This window comes from Pomacea canaliculata, linkage group LG8 (genome assembly GCF_003073045.1).
Source record: "Pomacea canaliculata isolate SZHN2017 linkage group LG8, ASM307304v1, whole genome shotgun sequence".
Lineage (NCBI taxonomy): Eukaryota > Metazoa > Mollusca > Gastropoda > Architaenioglossa > Ampullariidae > Pomacea > Pomacea canaliculata.
The window spans coordinates 12,468,519-12,487,396 of record NC_037597.1 but is presented as its reverse complement, the minus strand read 5'-3'; the positions used below and the strand labels follow the sequence as shown (position 1 = coordinate 12,487,396).

At 35.5% G+C, this 18,878-nt stretch overlaps 1 protein-coding gene across 14 annotated transcripts in view; it reads right to left on the bottom strand.

Annotated features, from left to right (window-relative positions):
- LOC112570849 (MAP/microtubule affinity-regulating kinase 3-like) overlaps positions 1-18,878 on the bottom strand; it is a 31,384-nt gene that overhangs the window by 1,476 nt on the left and 11,030 nt on the right. For 2 of the 14 annotated variants that reach the window (XM_025249503.1, XM_025249501.1), the window contains exons 11-21: positions 17,736-17,835; positions 14,647-14,765; positions 13,207-13,393; positions 12,619-12,770; positions 10,473-10,589; positions 8,872-8,982; positions 7,141-7,379; positions 6,737-6,889; positions 6,320-6,550; positions 2,962-2,988; positions 665-733 (exon numbers count right to left, since the gene is read on the bottom strand). In XM_025249503.1, the coding sequence (XP_025105288.1) occupies positions 665-733; positions 2,962-2,988; positions 6,320-6,550; positions 6,737-6,889; positions 7,141-7,379; positions 8,872-8,982; positions 10,473-10,589; positions 12,619-12,770; positions 13,207-13,393; positions 14,647-14,765; positions 17,736-17,835 (1,505 nt within the window). Of the gene's footprint in view, positions 1-664; positions 734-2,755; positions 2,768-2,961; positions 2,989-6,319; positions 6,551-6,736; positions 6,890-7,140; positions 7,380-8,871; positions 8,983-10,472; positions 10,590-12,618; positions 12,771-13,206; positions 13,394-14,646; positions 14,766-17,086; positions 17,187-17,735; positions 17,836-18,878 lie in introns of all 14 variants that reach the window. The other 12 variants (XM_025249502.1, XM_025249505.1, XM_025249506.1 and 9 more) reach the window with 12 other exon arrangements.

Genomic DNA, 18,878 nt, shown 5'->3' with positions numbered 1-18,878 from the left:
AAGAATGCATGGTCAGTCCTTAAGCTGAATTTATGGCAAGTGCCATTATTTCTCCATAACTGTAATACTACATATGCACTCTTCATAAAACATGAACTAAAATTTATTTTCAAATCCCTTTTAGCCAAGGCAACTTTTAAGATGCTTCACAGTGGGAGACAATGCAAGAAAGGAAAGACTAACATACAGTGTCTCACTGGCATGGAAGGTTACAGGAACACTGCAGCGTGCCATGCATAGGTGTGGTCCAATAAAACATGCTGAACAAAAGACTGCAATCAAAGTCCTCTGAACTGCATGCCCAATCAACACCAGTACGCAGCAGATAAAGAGTTTGTGACTCAGAAATCAGTTTTCTCCCTTTTGATCATTTCAATCTCCAATGGCACTGCTTTGGTGGCATTCTAAAGCTTCTGGGTCTACACAACAAGCAACATGAACTAGTATGTGCACCACCAACAACGTCTATTTATAACAAGGGTATGGTGGTGGCTAAATGTTCTTTTCTTTGCAGGAGGACAATTCCTATGCCACAAACTGTTGGCCCCTGCCCTCCCCTCTGTTAAGGAGAGGGATTTTAGCTGATCCTATCTAAACTCTGTAAACTGGATCGGACAGAGAGAAACCAAGCGCAATGCAGGGACCAGGCCTGCCATGTACTCACTGGAGTTGCCTGGGTCGCCCTGCCCCTGAGGCGTGCAGTTGGGGAGAATACTGTAATCCTGAGTCAGTTCTGAAAAGTTTGGCTCACATGTCAATGGTTATCATGGACAGAAGGGATGTATAGCAGCTTCTTAATCTACATTACAGACTCTACCCCCATCCCTTCTTTTTTAAAAAAAGTCCTGAGAGTTACAGATCCTACACTAACAAGACTAAGAAAGTGCCATGACTGACCTATTTCTAGCTCATGTGCTCCTTTTAGAGCTCGAATATTTTGACATGTCAATGAAAGCCACTAAATCTGGTGTGTCCGAGGTATGCATGAAAATGTTAAGACACCTCATAATCTTATACACCACTTGACTCTAATTGCATGCCAAGAACCAGTTAAGCATTACAACCATTTCCCACACACCTACGCACACAGAACACATGCTGAAGCACAATTTTACAGAAACATTTTTTCCAAAGCAGACAGGCAAATGACTAGCGGGCAAAACTCAAACATCACACTGCAGGAACCACAAATGCTGGCATGACAGGAAAAGCATAGTATCTTTATGTTACCCTGCGGACAAAAACACCCAACCATGCAAGACCTCTGTCCATTACTGATGGCATCCCTCAACCCCCGTCCCCCATCTGATATCTAAAGTCTTTAAACTCTGAACTTGTCAACTTCCTGTGCAACAGGATGCAGTTGTGCTTTCATACAAAGCAAAAGAGAAGAGTAGCTAAAAGCATAAATGCAAGGTAAGCATTCAAAACTAACAAAACATTTATAGCATAGCTTTTGAATACATGTCAACTGCTGAAAAAATAAAATTATTAATTTGGAAATATCTGCAACTTAGTCAGGCACTTTTTTCAAAAGGTTCATTTCAAGATGATTCGTATAAACTCCGCAGCTTAGACCAGATTCTTTTTCAATGCTATGCCTTGGGTAAGAAAGTAACCCTCTTGCACTCACTATGTGCCAAAGCTTGTTGATGCCAGGTTATCAGTGGTAAAAATATATTCACTGGAGCTTCTAACTAAAGAATTAGGACCAGAAATCAGTCAAAGAAAGAAAGATGAGCCTCTGACCTTCCAGGATAAAGAAAAAGTCAGTACTATTGAAGTAGGTAAAAGACCACTACATATGTACTTAGTCACTGTTCTATGTACTACTGTCTTAGGACGTGAGTACCAGCAACATGATGATGATCTAGGTTGTCACTAAAAATAGCTACCTACTGCTCTAACACATTCTGCCAGAAGAACGAGAGGTTAACCAGATCAGTTACCAAACTGGTGGCAACTTGGACTGTGAATGTAAGCAGTTTACTATGGCACAAAGTAGACAAAGGCTCCATCTTATCACAGGATATTACCTTCCATGCTTCAGCTACTCATCAGTGCAGGGTATAAAGGGATATTAATAGCTACAGGCCCTAATGGACTTCAAGCCAGGAACTTTCTGCTCCCCTAAGTTTAGCATGCTGCAAGGCAACAGCACTATTCCTTGTATGTCAGCTAAAAAAAAAAATATGTATTCTCAATGAACTTTTCTTTTCACTCCAACCCCCAGTGATACAAAAGAAAAGTTTCAGACCTTTCTTCAACCCTCTTCCACATTTTCCTACTTTAACCTCAGTGTCCACTAATAGCAAAAATTATACATCACTAATGTACTGCACAAAAGCAATGTGATTTACAGATCGAAGCATTTTGAGTTTTGCACCTAATGCCCATTAGTCATGCCTATTCTTTATTAGATGAAAACATAAAGAACTTGATAAATACTGATAATGAATGAGTTTATTTTGATCCAAAAATTATGTGTAACAAATAATTTGTAACTGTGTAAACAGTATCTCTAAACTGTACAATCAACATCTTTCATAACAGAGTGAGTGCAAAAAGGTTAAAAGACATTGCTAAATATTTCCTCAATCTTTCTGGCCTGCTTGTTAGTTTAGTAACTACTATCAGCATCTGCCAAAACTCCACAAAAGCTTGGGATATTAATGCAGATGGACAGCAGAGGATGGGAAAGTGCAAAATGCACAAAGAACACAAAAAAAATAAATAAATAAATGTTCAAAAATACCTCATTCCCGGACTGAGTATGGAAGAGAAAGAAAGAACGAACAGAGTGATATTGTGACACACTGTTCACACAAAAGATAACTTAGCATAAACATCTTAAAGTTTAAAGGAAAGAGCAAGGCAAGCAGCAACTCGGGCTCAAATGATAGCTGCATTCTGAATTATTTCCACTCAAGGTTTCAGATTGTATAAGAATTCTTTACTTACATTTGTGTATAAAATACAGCTGTCAGTCTGTACAAACAGCGACCACATTTTGTTGTCAGGTAATGTCATATGCTTAACAATGTAGTTTGTCTCATTAGCATAATCAATCAAAATGGTAGCTATGTGGATCTGGGTACCATACCCCACAATCTCAACCTGTACTCCAGTGGTGAAGAGTTGGGTGAAGTCAACACCAAAAATAAACAATGTTGTCATGCCAATACTCTCTATGTGCCAAAAATAGATGAATGCCATTGCATAAGGAGGGGGAAATCTCCTGCATCAATGACTTTAGTCAGCTATAATGGAGGACAATTTTTTTAAGATTCTTGCATACAAATAAAACCAGAGTTTTCCCCATTAAATCACCATTTGTACAGTCCTCAAAAGGTACAACTGGCTGAATCACTCAATTCTTTCTTTTCGCCATCTTTGGATTTGGAAAGGTAAATAATCTTGTCGCTGTCTGCCAACTCACATGACTGAATGCCTTACACTGTGCCACTGCTACATCATTAATTAGTGTCTATGATGTCCCATCGCCTTAATGGTTTGAAGGGGCTTAATCAACATTTTCTTGTCTTTATTTTATATTGCTATTTTCTTGCCTGCTATCTGCCTGCCTTTCTTGCTGGGAGCATTATCATCTAAAACAGTTTTTGTTTCCCTGCAGCCCTTGTTTTTTCTCTCCTGTTTTCCACTTTCCCACTGACTTCGTTTCTGGTCAAGTTTAGTCGTTTGTGAAAGTCACTAACAGAACAAATGGCATTTTGAGGCAGTGTTATCTTTTTCTTGGCATGGTGGCCACAGAACCAGCTAACTGATCTACAGTCAAGCCTTTCCTAATTATTGATTCTTGAAGATGAAATAATAGACTAAGCTGTAGATCTAAACCACAGAATCATTAACATCTTCAACTGTAAAAACGGTGACATCTCGCTTAACAATAAGCCTGGTTTTTCTCTGTATGGAACAATCCAAAGGAATTGCATCTTTGTGCTGTAATGTGTGCATCTGTAACGCAAGTTATTAAGCACTGGTCATAAATATTTAAACTGTTGAATTCTAAATATCATTTTTGTTATGTCTTGCACACTAAAGTGCTTAATAGCCATTATTGTTTTTGTAAAGTTCATTGTGGCTGCCATGAGTAAGCTGAAGTGCTTTATAAATCCATTATTATAATACTGTTTTCCCTTGAAGTACAGAAATAAACCATTTATAAACTGGCTCAAATCTGTGCTTTAAATACAACTACGAATAAACTATTCAGAGATTTTGAGTGGAAATGATTTGGAATGACAATAGCCAAAACCGAAGCTTAACCCGTGTTAAGGGTTGCCTTGCCTTTTAACATGCTACATCCCTCACTTAACTCTTATCACCATTTTGCATAAAAAACTCTCAACAACAATTATTAGTAAACAGCACTTCCATTAACTGAGGCAATGGTGGCAGCAAAAAACCAAATCTAACGGATTGTCTCATAACTCCTTAAACGTCTAATGTGACAATAGGCGAACAGTAAAAGACAGGCAGTTAACATAATATTAAAATAAAAATAAACCATCTTTGTCAAGTCTACCATGCCCTTGTTTTCTCATGTTACTGTGTAGCTTTACTTCCAACCAAAACAATGCATGAACTAATTGCAGCCAGTGTTTTAACATACATTTCCCAAATCACTTTTGGCATCTGGAAACACATCAACACATTCAGAAAAGTAACTTTATGTGTTAATGAGCAATGATATTTTGTTCTTGTTAATTTGGATAGCATCCAGATTAGCCTCTTGTTTAAAAAATAAAAAATGCCCTATTTATCAGCAGGTACCAAATTACTGCATACAAAAAGTCACCAGAAAAAATATGGGACTTCATAAAGTCCCAATCAAACAGTATTATAATCCTTGATTATGACAATATGTTACTTCATTTAGTCTTCTTTTTTATTATATGCAATTTCATCTTCAGCAATTTCCAACATTCTTTTTCTTTTCTTACTTTTATAATTTCCTATAAAAGACCCAGTACCCATGAATATACACCAACATTATGGTGAAAGTGGCCTACAATCTATCACATTTTGACCAGTTTTAATTACTATTGCTAAGATTTAAGTAGTTTTAAGGAGGAGCAACAAAAAAATAAATCTCTAAAACTTCTGTGCCTAAAGTCACCTTACTTTTCATTTGCCCTCTGCAACACACAAAACATTTTTGCAAAGATGTACAAAAAAGTAAAAGGCAAATGGATTACTGAAAAACACAGAAATAGTTTTCTTGTTTTTACAGACCAAAAACTCTTGGTTTATGACTACTAAAAAAGACTAAAGGAATAGAAGAAAAAATGTTATAGTAAAAACTGCCAATAACAGCTGCCAAAAAACCTGCATTTATGTCTTGAAAAGTATGACAATAATAATTTTATTTATCTCAAATGATTTCAGAGTTATTTATATCAATTAATTTGTTTGTTCATTAGGCATACAGTTTACCACCAACAGGCTAGCATTTATCACTTATATTTGTCTAAATGTTTTATTTTTCGCCAAAATTTCTAACCAAACATCCAAACATGCTCATCCTGATTAAGATCCTTAATCCAAAGCCCACAAACTGCCATGAATGGACTTTCAATTGTGTTGAAATGATGAATATCGTTTTGCCTGCTTTTAAATAAAACTTGGTTATTCTGAACTTTTCAACAGTCTTTAAAAGCATGTAAGTGATTAAACAGCTATCATCTCTTGCCTCCACTAACCTACAATGAAAAAAATGTTTATACAATCATCTACATTATGGTAAGAAAGAAACATGAATATCTATAGCTCTTAGCTGTGCCATACTATCATCAGTCAACACCAAAAAATCCTACTTATTCAAGAAATAATCAAGAAAAAATTTTTTTTTAAACCAACAATGTGCCCTCTTTGCCAGGTCGGCATTAGACAAAACACTCCCAAATTTACGTGCATGAGAGGGAAACTAAACTGTCTGCACATGCCTAAAAATAAAGGTCTTCATGCCACCACAAAACTAACACATAGTCACCTGAGAAAGTAAAGAGCCTTGTAAACTGCTGGGTTAAAAGAATAAACTTTCCCAGTAATACAGAAAATAAAGTGCTTGATAACTTAAACTGTAAAAATAAACACCCACCATGCCACAATGCCTCATCTCTATAATGTTTCAATTTTTTTTAAAATGAACAGTATAAAAGACTTTTTATGATATTGTTCAGTCTTCCAATAGGTCTAAAAACCAAGTAATTCTTAATGCCTAATACCCCAAAAGCAAGAAATACTAAGAAATCTATGATGGAAAGATTAAGACTACATAAGAACAGGTAACACTCACCTCCGGCTAAATTTTTGCTGGATTCGGTTAAAGAAAGATGGCCTAGTATTCCCCGATCCAACAGAAGAAGTATCCACTGTTTGTGAGGGAACAGTGTTAGGTCCATTGTATGGATTCTGTACCTGCCTTCGTGCATCCTTGCCATGGAATGTATTGCGTGCTACTGTGCCACGCTGCAAGTTAGGGCCCTTTGCACTTGGTGATACTGCTAACGATTTGCTAGGAGCTGTCCTGTAACATCAAAATTTCCATACCAAAAATTATATAAGATTATACAAATTATATGCATTCCTTATAATATAAAATTTTGTTGTATTCTGAAATTCACATATGGTGAATATGGCGCAGTACAAAATCAACGAAGCTAGCAATACAAGTAAATCTGCTGGTATCAACTATTTCATGTAAAATGCTCACGTAGGTCTGTACTCAGTGGAATCTCCTGCAAGAGGTGGTAAGTCAGCAGCTCGAGCTGACTGTGACATGCTGGCAGACTTTGCGTGTCCTTTTGGTCGGACAGCTGGGGCAGGAGCAGCATCAGATGTGGCGCTTGTGGCATTGGGTAAATGACTAAAAAGATTAAAGATGTAAAGTTTAAAAAACAAACCTCAGAAATGATATGCACTTTCTCAAAATTATAAAACAACATGATCAGGGACAAAAACTGGCAACTATGACCTTTAATGAGCACTATCTGTCTGCAAAGTCATTAGCTAAGTTTTCACCGAAGTAAATGTAAATATAAAAATTAATCCAAAATATTATAAAGTCACAACTGTCGGTGCCATATTTTAGCCCTATTTATTTTGCTAACTCCAAACCTGCGAATGTCTTGTCCATTCGTTGGCCTGGTCTTGTCAACAACAGGCTGAGAGCGGTTATCTCCAGGACTAAAGGTACTACGTCGAGGAATACCCGTGCTGTGACTGTGTGTCATCACAGCATTTTTTGCCCCTGTTGATGCAGAGGAAGCCGAACTGGAAGCAGATGGTGTTCCTGCACCTGGTGTGTGGGGACTTTTGCGTGTAGGCATAGTGGCTCGTGTTCCTGTAGGTGTGATCTGAACAAAGATGTCATTGCAAATATTTATTCAATGTATTTCTGTTAACCAAATCATTTTCTTCAAAGCCATAAGCCTAAAACATCAACTCATTTGTTTTAGGTTACTTATTCACTTTTAAAAGAAAAAAGTAACTTTAGTTCATTTGAAAAATATCACTAATTCTTTACATGCTGCTCAGTTTCCTAAAGGATCTAGTCTCATGTCACCTTCCAAACTGTGCTTTTTCTCCCACATAAAATACTCGACATTTCAAAAACCACCTACTTCAATTACAGACTGCTTCAATGGCTTATTTAAACCAACATAGTAAGATTATTTTCTCTGCTCAAATGGTGGCCATTTCATATCATGCTTTCTGCTATTTTTGAACTACTGCTTCTCAAAGCCATTCTTAGAAGTTAATAAGAGAGGCTACTTTTAGTATGACTATCCTATTTCTGTGTAATTTATGTACCTTTAAAAACTGTCACTACAATACATATCACTATATCTGCAACACAACGTGATTAAGCACTCACATTTGTGCTTTAAAGAGTTCAGTTGCTGACAATAAATAGAATGAATTCTAGTTCACTTTTTTTCTTTCAAGCTTTTATTCTCTGTCAGTATGTCCTTTCAATCTTAAACTCTCTCACCTCTAAATTATCTAAATTCAATATGAAATCATGATGTATCCACATTAACCAAAAATATGTGATATAACAACTAATCATAAAAGATAAACCATCAAAGTGGGACCAACAAACAAGGGAGTTTATGCAAAATTTCAAAACCAACTGATGGAGACTTTAAAAAAAAAAGAAAGAAACGGAACAGTGTTAAGCAAACCCATGCACTCAATGCTGCATGCATAAGTTAATTCAAGATTCAAAATCATGCATGGTTAATAACCTTTTATTTTTTTTTTCTGATGGCTAAATTTTTGCATGCAAACCTTTTATACATTTTGTGATCAATAATTTTCAAATAATTCTTCATAATAAAAATAATTAAAAACATTATCACCCCTAGCTCCCCATCCATCACCAAACAAATGCCTTAATGTGAGCAAAGAATTTATTATCTTGCCATCTGATGTGTGCGTGCATATATAAAGCTTCCTCTTTTAGATTAAAGAACATAGCACCCTCAATCCTTTTACTATTACACTAACTAAAAACAATGTACTTTCTTGTTCCCTTCACAAGTAGCACTGCTGTAAAAGCATACTTTGCAAGCACATGGGTTTCCACCACCTTGGGTGATTATAACACCCCCTATCATTCTTCCAGTTCCCTTACCATCTTAACAATTGCATTCGTTCTCTCTTCATAACAACCCAAAGTGGGATGCTCTGTATTCGTTTTTAATAGGTCAAAACATGCATTTATTAATCCTGCAAACCACTTTTTTTTTCAATCTGGACCGTTGATCTGTAAAAATTGTTCTGGGGATTAGAGATAAAGATTATTGGTAGTGCCCAACTGTTGTGATCTACCATCTGTTTTACCTTTTGTGAATCAACAGAACTCTTAGATGCTGTCTTGGGTCGCCCCGAGGAAGAAGTGTTCTCTTTAGATGATGAAGAAGTAGAATGATTCATGTTCTTTCGGGCAGACATCTAGTGCAAAAAATTCAATATTCTTACTTGCACTTCTTACAAGCTCTGTTTGCTCTGATGTGTTTACAATCTTAAAAAGAGATCCTTGTAGGCCAGACTTGTAAAAGAAATAGGAACAAAAATATACACATGGGTGGGATGCCAAAAGAACCAGTTTGCAGACTGAATTCTTCTATGGTTGGTTATTAGTAATAATCAGAGGGAATCGGAGTTAAACACTCCAACCTAATTTAGTTTGTTTGGTTTAGACGGCCTTTTTTTTCTGTGCATGGGCTGTTTGACCAAATGCAACAACTTCAAAACTTGTTTAATCCCAGAAATGATTACATTTTAGCATATCAAAATAAATCCAATGAAAGCGGAAAATATGAACTAAAGGGGAGGAAAAGTGCTGAACACAATAAAGCCACAAGTTGTTGCACATGATATGAAGAACGTTTACATCTTGCCCCTCATCTTTAAAACAACAGAATTTTGTAGTAGTACTGCAACATCTGCCTTGCTTTTAGTTTAGTTTATGCTTAGATTTGGATGTGTTCCTTTTTTTTTAGTGGGTTGCCTTATATTTACCTGCACCATTTAGTCTAACTCTTTTATCTTACATCCTTACTTTATGTATAACGCTTCCCTTTAGCTCTCTAGGATCTTTACAAATACATCTTCTTTTGCAATTAAATGGGAAAAAGTGCTAATGCAAAAGAATGAAAAAAGACGACACAAGTGAGGAGGTTAAATAAAAGCTGCCTTGAGAAGCAAATATACACCAATGTCCAAACAAGTTCTCACCAGAAGGATTTTTGCTAACCATTCCTTACTTTTGGATGACTCCAGAATTTAAATCCTAAATACTACAAAACCATTTGTAGGTATTTTAAAAAATATTCCAAGGACTAGAAAGAAATGCCCAAATTACAAAATATCCAACTTAAATGCTCCAAATAAGAATTTGTAATATTTCTCTCTCTTGTGTCCAAATAAGCAAAAAGAGACTATGGTAAATGTCACCGTTTCAGAATAGCAAAACAGAAAAACAAAAATCTCAATTCAAAAGAACCTCTCTCAAAAGTAAGCAATCTGCCTAAAAAATAAGTTCCAACAGTGTCAGCGGTGTAACTCTCAAGATCACGGCTTTTACCAAATGAATACTGATTACAGAACTTTTTTTTTTCCAGTCCAATGCCTCCCAATACACCTTCTGTGCCTCTTTAAAATTGTAACTCTATTCATGACAGGTAAGCTATAATACCCAAGCAGCTAAGTCTATTTAGCCTCTTCCTACTCTTCCACAAATCTATATCTTTATGTAGATTTTTTTTTTTTAAATGGAAATGCTTCTTGCCTGGTTACAGCCAATTTTAGCATTGCTGGTGAGAACTGCCACACCACATGACGAATACATAGGTGCAATCCTGGTGCAAGCACAGTGGTATGACAAAATGAAATCAAGTGGAGGATGGGCAAGGAAGGTTGGTATGGGAACCATGTCCTACCTTTGGTGAGTCTATGGATCCCTTGGAGGGGTTCTTGGGTTGAGTGGTGGAAGAAGAGGACATACTGTCTTTACTGCTGGAGGCAGATTGATTCATGCCGGTCCGCCCAGACTGTATCTAATTGAGAAAGCAACATGCTAATGCAGGCAGGTCATGCAGGCCATCTACTTTTGTCATCTACAGCTCTACAGCAACAGATTTAGTGCAAGGTTGTTGGGATAAGGTGCCAGAGGGGAAAGCTAGCATGAATTCTATGCAAGTCGCCAGATAAAAAAATCATGCAAAGATGGAACAACTGAAATTTACAAGGTATTTTAGGTTAAAGTCTTCAAAACTAAACAAATTTTTTCCTGAAGACCTAAGCAGTCTTTTCAGTTTTCTGCATCAAAACAAAATATTAAAATCAGCAAAAACCTGTCAGAAACCTCCAGCATCCATTTAAAACTGTCACAAATCACTGTGGTCTGGTGTATACAAGAAACTGCTAAAAACTAGACCCTGCTTTGCACTATCATATCAACTTATACAAAGCCCCAAAACAGTGCTACCAAGTTCAAGTGCTATCTAAAACTACATTCTTTTTCAACACATATCAAAAGAACAGGTCACAATTCTTTTCTAATAATTAGGTGCATATTAAAAGAAAAAAAATAAGCACCGGAGTTTCACATCAAAAGCAATGCTTTATTTAGTGCATTTAAACAAAGCGGACAGGTTAGTGATCACTGCTGCATGTTTCCTGCTTAAACTACTCTAAAAAAAATCAAGATTTTATGACATCATTGTCCTTACTCCTTCCCATCAGCCACTATTCACACAAATCCCTAGTCAAGAAGATCATGCACACTAAACAATATACACTTTTATATTCTATAAATGTGTAAAACATGGCAATTCTGTAGCACACATACGGCAAAAGACTAACCCTATAAACATAAGAATGAAAGAACTGGCTTCTTTTTTTTAAAAACCTTTTTAGCAGGTAAAATATTGAAGACTAGCAGCCTCTGTATAAAAATACATATTTGTAGACCAGAACAATGTCACCTTATTTCATCAGAAATGGTACTCAACAGCTGATTTACAAAAACAAAAAACTGGATATTCATGCATAATGATGAATGCTAGGCATTCCACAAATTTCTAATATGATTTGTCAAGAAAATCCCATTTTAAACATTATAAAAACACTGTTTTCAAAGGTCAGCTTGTGTCCTGACTGAAAACGGTATTTTATATTTATATTAGAGCCTGATATGGATAAAACAAAACTTTTTTTTATTATTTATCTTTTCAGATCCAAAGTTTAATATAAGCATACTATAGATAGCAAGGTGACTATGAAGGTAGAACTTGCATGAATCTAGAATATCTAGCATGAATTAGAAATGGATCCAAAATATCTCAGTATGCTTTAAACTCTGAACAAGGGTTACAGCACTGAAGGAAAAATGTAAATAATGCAATCTTTAAAAAAAATACAGTAAAACAAGCCACCAAATAAATTAACATGCAATAATGGGTTAAAAAAAAAACCTCAGGTTAGAACTCAAGAATATATGGACTGGAATCCATGCCATGGATACAGTTCTGTGTACTGTCATTCTTTAAAATGCTATGGCCGGCCATCTGGAGATATCGTGTAGTGATATAAATTCATTGCACAAGGCTGTAGTGGCCTTTACTATGCAGTAATCTTAAAATTTTATAGGATTTAAACAAATAAAAACAAGCGTCATCAAAACTTTATTTATGACTTTGAAATCTTACATCTGTAATGTTATTTAAATGAACATAGATGCACACACATTTTTTCGTTTTGGGAGGGGTGGGTGGTAAAGGGGATTTACTCTCTCATGCAAGCATGTACACACATATGCACACACATACATGCACAAAACAAAATAGTATTTTGTGGAACAGATTTTGTATACACAGCAATGCCTTCTAATAATTCTGCAAGCAAAAATCATTTGGTGTGCTGTAACATTTTGTATGACATACTGTACGCAGGGCATAGCATTCTAATGATTTATCGTGCTCTAACATTATGTATGACAGATACTGTAGGCAGGGCATGGCATTCTGATAATTTGCACTGTTTAACATAAACACACTTCTGCTATGCATGCAGGCAGATCCCTACCTTAGGTGATTCCACTGTATCTGAACCTCCAGATGATGTTTTTGACATGCGTGCTGTCAGGGCACTCTCTTTCGTAGTTGTTGTGTCAATGGTGTTTTGGCGCCGTGCAGATCCTTGTGCAGACACTGGCGTACTGGAAGTGCTTGATGTTCCTAATCCCCACCCCCCCACAAAAGAAAAACTTTAAAAAAATTAAAAAATAAAATATTAATTTAAATTAGTAGTTTAAATGAAATTCACATTGTTTCTTGAAACTCAATGGCAATTATAGCCAGTTTGTATTTAAAGGCGACAGGATTTCTTTTCTGTCAGAAAAGTCAACCATTTAGATCACTAAAACTGCTGACCAATAACTCTCAGTAATTCATTCAAATTACAAAACAATTCCTTAAAGAAATGCATTTAATATCCACCACACTCCCACTACCTATAAAAAACTTGCTACTGTGTCCTGTTTTAAATTTGAAAATTTGTCAAAGGGAGGGAGGCAACAAGGCTCTAAAGACTCAAATGTACTAAACAAAACCATCAAAAAACAGAAAGCAGTTTAAGAAACATATGTGCCTTGCTGTCTATTAAGCTTATTACCATTGTTTTCGCCGCCATGGCTGTAACGCCGATGTTTCTGAGAGCCAGAACTGCTTGTAGCCGACTGTGAACGAGTTACTTTGTTCGGAGACTGGCTAGGAGCATTATTATCGCTATGAGGCCTATTCGATGGCATGCGGATCTGCTGCAGCGAAAGGTTGCTGCCAGAACGATCACTGCCTTCAAGCTGTAAAAATTGATTGAAAAAATCAAAATATAAAGATAACTTATACCTTCTTTACTAATAAATTCAAAATATCTTTCCAGTTTTGACCTCTATATTATTCTATATCAACATTTAAAGGGCATCTTTCAGAGAATGCCTGATACAAAACCTCAAAATCACACCCCGTACTACATAGTCTGAATCCCCTTCCCCGTAAATTACTCTAACAACCATTTTATTGCAAAAGTACCACAGCTGTGCGAGCATTTTCTGACTTTCACAGTTTCATTCACCTTTCATTAAAAGTAAAAAAATTATATTTTAAGTTATCATAAGTACTTTCTATGCATTCAACAGAGAGCACAGTTTCATTATTTATATTAGAAATGGATATTTTGGTAACGGAAGTGAGTTGTAGTGACTGCATCTATGCTGATAGTATTCACCTTCTTCTCAACATATGAACACAATGAATTCCGTTTTGAGACCATTATTATTATGTCTATGGTTTCATTTTTTTCTTTGTAAAAGTACTTTGAGCTAGCCTTTGATAATAAAAGTAAAGCACTATATAAATTCACTTTATTATTATTATTTAGAAACCCATAGTTAAGTGGGACATGGTCTGAGATGTAAGTAATCAAGTTTATATTAAAGTATTTCAAATTATTTTTAAACATTTTTCTTCCCCACCCCCACCACTTATGTTTACCCACTTGCTTTTTAACAAATGTCTTTATGCTTAGTTAACACTACAAATGCTATACAGTTGACAAAAAACAGAAGAACAGAAAAACCAGCTTCTCATGGCATTCTCACACATTCCTGCTTCCCTATGATCAGCTTTCAACTTGAACAAAAAAATATCTCCTATGGGTATGCTGAATCTATTTTTAACTGTTGCCATAGAAGACTTATCAGTCTTCAGGTTTATGTTGTAGACTACCAATGTTCAGCAGTTATTTTGCAAGACTGGAGAGGTAAAAGCTAAACAATTATGAAGACATGAAGTTGTAAGAAATATCTTCAGATCCAGATCAAACACAGCACAAACGGTCTGCTGAGAAAAAGACATGGTGACAGATAAAATACATGCATACACAGAGAGAAGATATTGTTGAGAGGATCCAATTCAAGATAAAATAATGGAGATATGATAGAAGTGTGAGAAAGGAAACAGAAAACTAGAAAAAAATGGTTTCAGAAACAGATCAGTTAAAGCTGAGCTTTTAGAATTCATGGACTGAGAATGAAGCAAGTAATTAAGTGCTTACACTCACATCTGATGTGCGTCTACCCAGCAACAAATATGTGGCATGAATGTCATCATATTTCTGCAAGCGCAGCGACTCTTCTATCTCCTTGCGACTGTATCCCATGTTAATCATCATGTCTGAAGCAGGAACATTTCACACAATCTCACAACTTGCTTTGTGTACTCATCACAAACTTTACCTCAGCAGCAGCTACAAGTAATTCCATATCTTCATTTGTTTTTCTCACTTCAAAATTGTTGAGCTTATATATCATGTAAAGCCTCTTATTACAGTTCTTCATTTAGCATATTATTGATTTTAAATTACTCAATATTCTTGAAACTGATGTTTACCAAAAATATTTCAAGATCACAAGTCACTGACTTAATAGTAACTGCAACAACTTTAACACAAAAATCTAAGACATGATTTTTGCACAATACACAAAAGCATAAAGTCTACAAGAATATGGCAGTTGTAAGAAATAAATATTTCAACAATAAATAAGAGCATTCAATGACAAAGCCCTCTCGTGTAAAAACAAAGAAACGCACAAAAAATATTTAATTTACATTCAACCCTACAGCTCAAAATAATTTAAGGGCCATTTAAGAGCATAAGGCACAAATGGAATGAAGCCAAATGCTTTAAAGTATTTTTAGAAATGTTTCTATATTAAATGCTACCCACACACAAAAAATGAGAAAGGTCTCTTCTTTGTTTCAAAAGTCATAAAATTAATTATATTCACTTTCTGTCACATGTTCCTAAACAATCAATGGCTCAGAGAAAAGATCTGTGAAATACTCGGGTGAATCCCTGCCTGATAATCTCACTGAGGCAGAACAACTGGAAGAAGGTAGCTGTTACAAAGCTATTCAAACTCACCAAATACATGCTCATTTGAATGCTGGTGAAGGTATTTGCCAATGCGCCCATAGTTCATCATTCAACAGGGATTGCTGAGACCTAATGACTACAAGATTTTTGTCCTGATATAAAACCCCAGAAAAGATGCTCTAGACAAAGTGCAGGTCCAGTATATCTAAAAATATTGTCACCTTTACTGATCTCCCATGAACTGCAAAACCCTTACTCTTATACAGGTCTACACATGCAAAACTTTACTATTTGGAGCCAAAGATGTGATTATACAATATACTGCGTAAGCCAGATAATGAGCAGACTGTGTGGACAGACGACCAGATTCTCTTGAAACACTATATTGTATGAGGCAACCTAGTTTTTATACTATTAAAGGCCCTTAAAATGTTTTGAGTAGAAACATTTTTAAGTATATAATCCCATTTTTTAAACATATTTAAGTAACAGTTCGCACACCTGACAAAAGTCAGTTAGCTTAGCCTGTCATAAAGTAAAACATCGATAAAATTATGTTATAAAAATACCTACAATAGATGTTTAGCTAAGACCGACTCTGTACACTACTAACGTAACAGCAATGAAGTTCACCTTACACCAATCATAAGAAACAATGGTGACAGCAACTTAACATAATCCAAGATGACATGCACTCAATCAAAAAAAAAAAGTGTCATTATTAGTGTTACCCTCTCCTATTTGTTATCATACTTCTTTCTACTAATCCTACCTGCACAAGATGAAAGGATTCCGAACCAAGTCTATAACCCAAATCTTTTTCCATCTCTATTTCTAAACTTAAGTATATCAATGACAAACTATACACTGAGCAATATAAACATCTAAAATTGTGATGATGCAGTTAACTTCTGGTGTGACATCAATAAAGTAAACAAATCTGATATTATCTATGTGATAACTTTACAATGAAATTTTATAAAAAGTAAGCACTTTTTCAAGCATCACTTATCATGTCAAATAGTCTTTAAATTTAATTAATAAATTTAATGAACTATTAGCAATCAATAGCCTGTCACACAAGCAAATCTAAGGCATCACCACTACATAATAATATAAATGTTATATTTCTTTGGAAAATACAAATCAATAACTTTATAAAGAAAATGTTAACATTGGTGTAACAGTCATATGAGTACAAGGACAGAATGGCTCACCATTAGTAAAAGTCAAATTTGCCAGCGGTGTGCTGGGAATCAATTTAAAAAAATATCTTGGCCATAACAGCTCTGACCAAAAGTAGAGAATGCACAAAAGAGGACCTACATTGAAGCACAGTTTTCAGCTTTAGACAGTGGGCTTTCATCCAGAAGTCTTGAAATGGCTCAATTACTCTTATCACAATGCAGAAACATTACAGTATATTTTTTTTTAAAAAGACGTGAATATCGATGTAATTCATGAAAACTCTTTCATTTCTGTGATGCTACTAGTCAAAACTGGCCAATATCATTTAAAAATACCTGCAATTTAGACTTCAAGGATGAACTGCCCAAGAAATACCATAAGCAAGGAACACTGGCAAAGAGGGATCTAGCAAGAGCATGACCACATTTACCTATCCGCCCTTGATCAAGATCGTCTTTTGAAGGCTCTTTGTATGGTCTTAACTCTTTATCCTCATAACCCATATTGATCCAGCGGTCTTTCATTATGGTCTGATCAGAAGACAAACAGTCCTTGTGTAAAAGCATAAAGACAACATTTAAACAGGCATGGAGTGAGAGGACTCTCTAGTCAGCTAGGGATACTGAGGCTTCACACAGCAGGCTGTGACATGCTTTACAATCAGGCGATGACTTTCAAGCATCATGAGTCTTACACCATGTCAACTTTTGATGTCAGCTTCTGTTCTTCACTCATTTCTATTTTTGAAAAAAAAAAAAAAAAAAGAAAAATAAGACCAGCATGTCTTACGAGTTTCATTTTCTTTCTGAAAATTTTAATGAACATGCAAATGATGTCTTTTTGGTCAGCTTGCAATGCCGACTCCTGCAGAAGAAATGGTGCAGAGTCCTGATCATGATGCTTGTCTACAGCGACACAAGCATGCTGCATGCAAAAAGTCCTCTCCCTCCAGATCAAGACATTATAAGGAAGTAGTGGGTTTGAAACCAAAAGACATTACAAGAAATAAAAAAAAAAGGGAGGGGAGGGGCTCGATGGACTGCCATGGGACAAATCAAATTATGTAAAGCCAACATTACCTATTCTTACTGGATCATTTATGTCTGGAGGAGGCTCTACATAAGGTTTTAGTTCATCATCCTCATAACCTATATTCATCCACTTGTCCTTCATTATAGTCTGTTTCAGAAATTGGAAAAAACAAACCAGAATACATGACAAGTGAATTCAAGAAGTGAATAAATGTACCTTCTGGAATAAAGTGCCTTTTCAAGAACTTGTCTTACAGTTTAATATATTAAGCACTGCAAGTGACACCCATCTTTGATTTTGTCATAGAAATATTTGTGCCGACACTAGACGCTCCCTTTCTTCAAAGAGCTGACTATTTTGGGAAAAGAGGTTGATATAATACTTAAGAGACATACAAAGAGTGTGCTGATACCTGATGTTTCTTTCCAAAACATTAGCTGTTTTTATTTCTACATGAAACAGCGTCACCTGCAGTACTAAACAAACTAAACATTATTCATAAAATGTTAATAAGACTCGCAGTCCTTTCAATAATTGTTTTTCTGACAATATTCCCTTTTTAATTTAGATTAAATTAGAAAAATATGCTGTTTGCAATTTCAATAAGTATTTCATACAATTGAAAGGGGAATTCATTTGGGTTTTTTTAAATAGCCTACTTAGTTTTTTCTTAGTCTGATCCAGGTGTATGTGTTTGTGCTGAAAACTTGTTTTACAGGGAAAAGTCAACAAGAAATTTGATCAACAAACACCATTCAAATTGCACAACGATTGTATTATGTCATAAAATGTTAATAAGACTGACAATCTCTTTAATTATTCTTTATCTGACAATATTCCCTTTTTAAATTAGATTAAATTAAATGTTGAAGGACCTTTTTTTAATAAAAAAAAAGGGTATCACTTTGAAAGTTATATTATGGTGGCTATATCATCCTTCTGCTCCCTCCCTACCATTGTCTTTTAACTTTTAGCATGCTGCTATGCTAACCTGTCTATGTGTCCACTGCTACGACATATCAATATGCCCATACATGGATTCCTTCTTTCTGAAGTTGCTTTTCTTCGTGTAATTATATTTTTCCAACACACTATTTTTCAGAAATAAACACCTCTGTAAATCACAGATCTACAGCTGATGGATCAAAAATAGAGGAGTACTGTGAATAACTGAGACATGGCCTCTGACA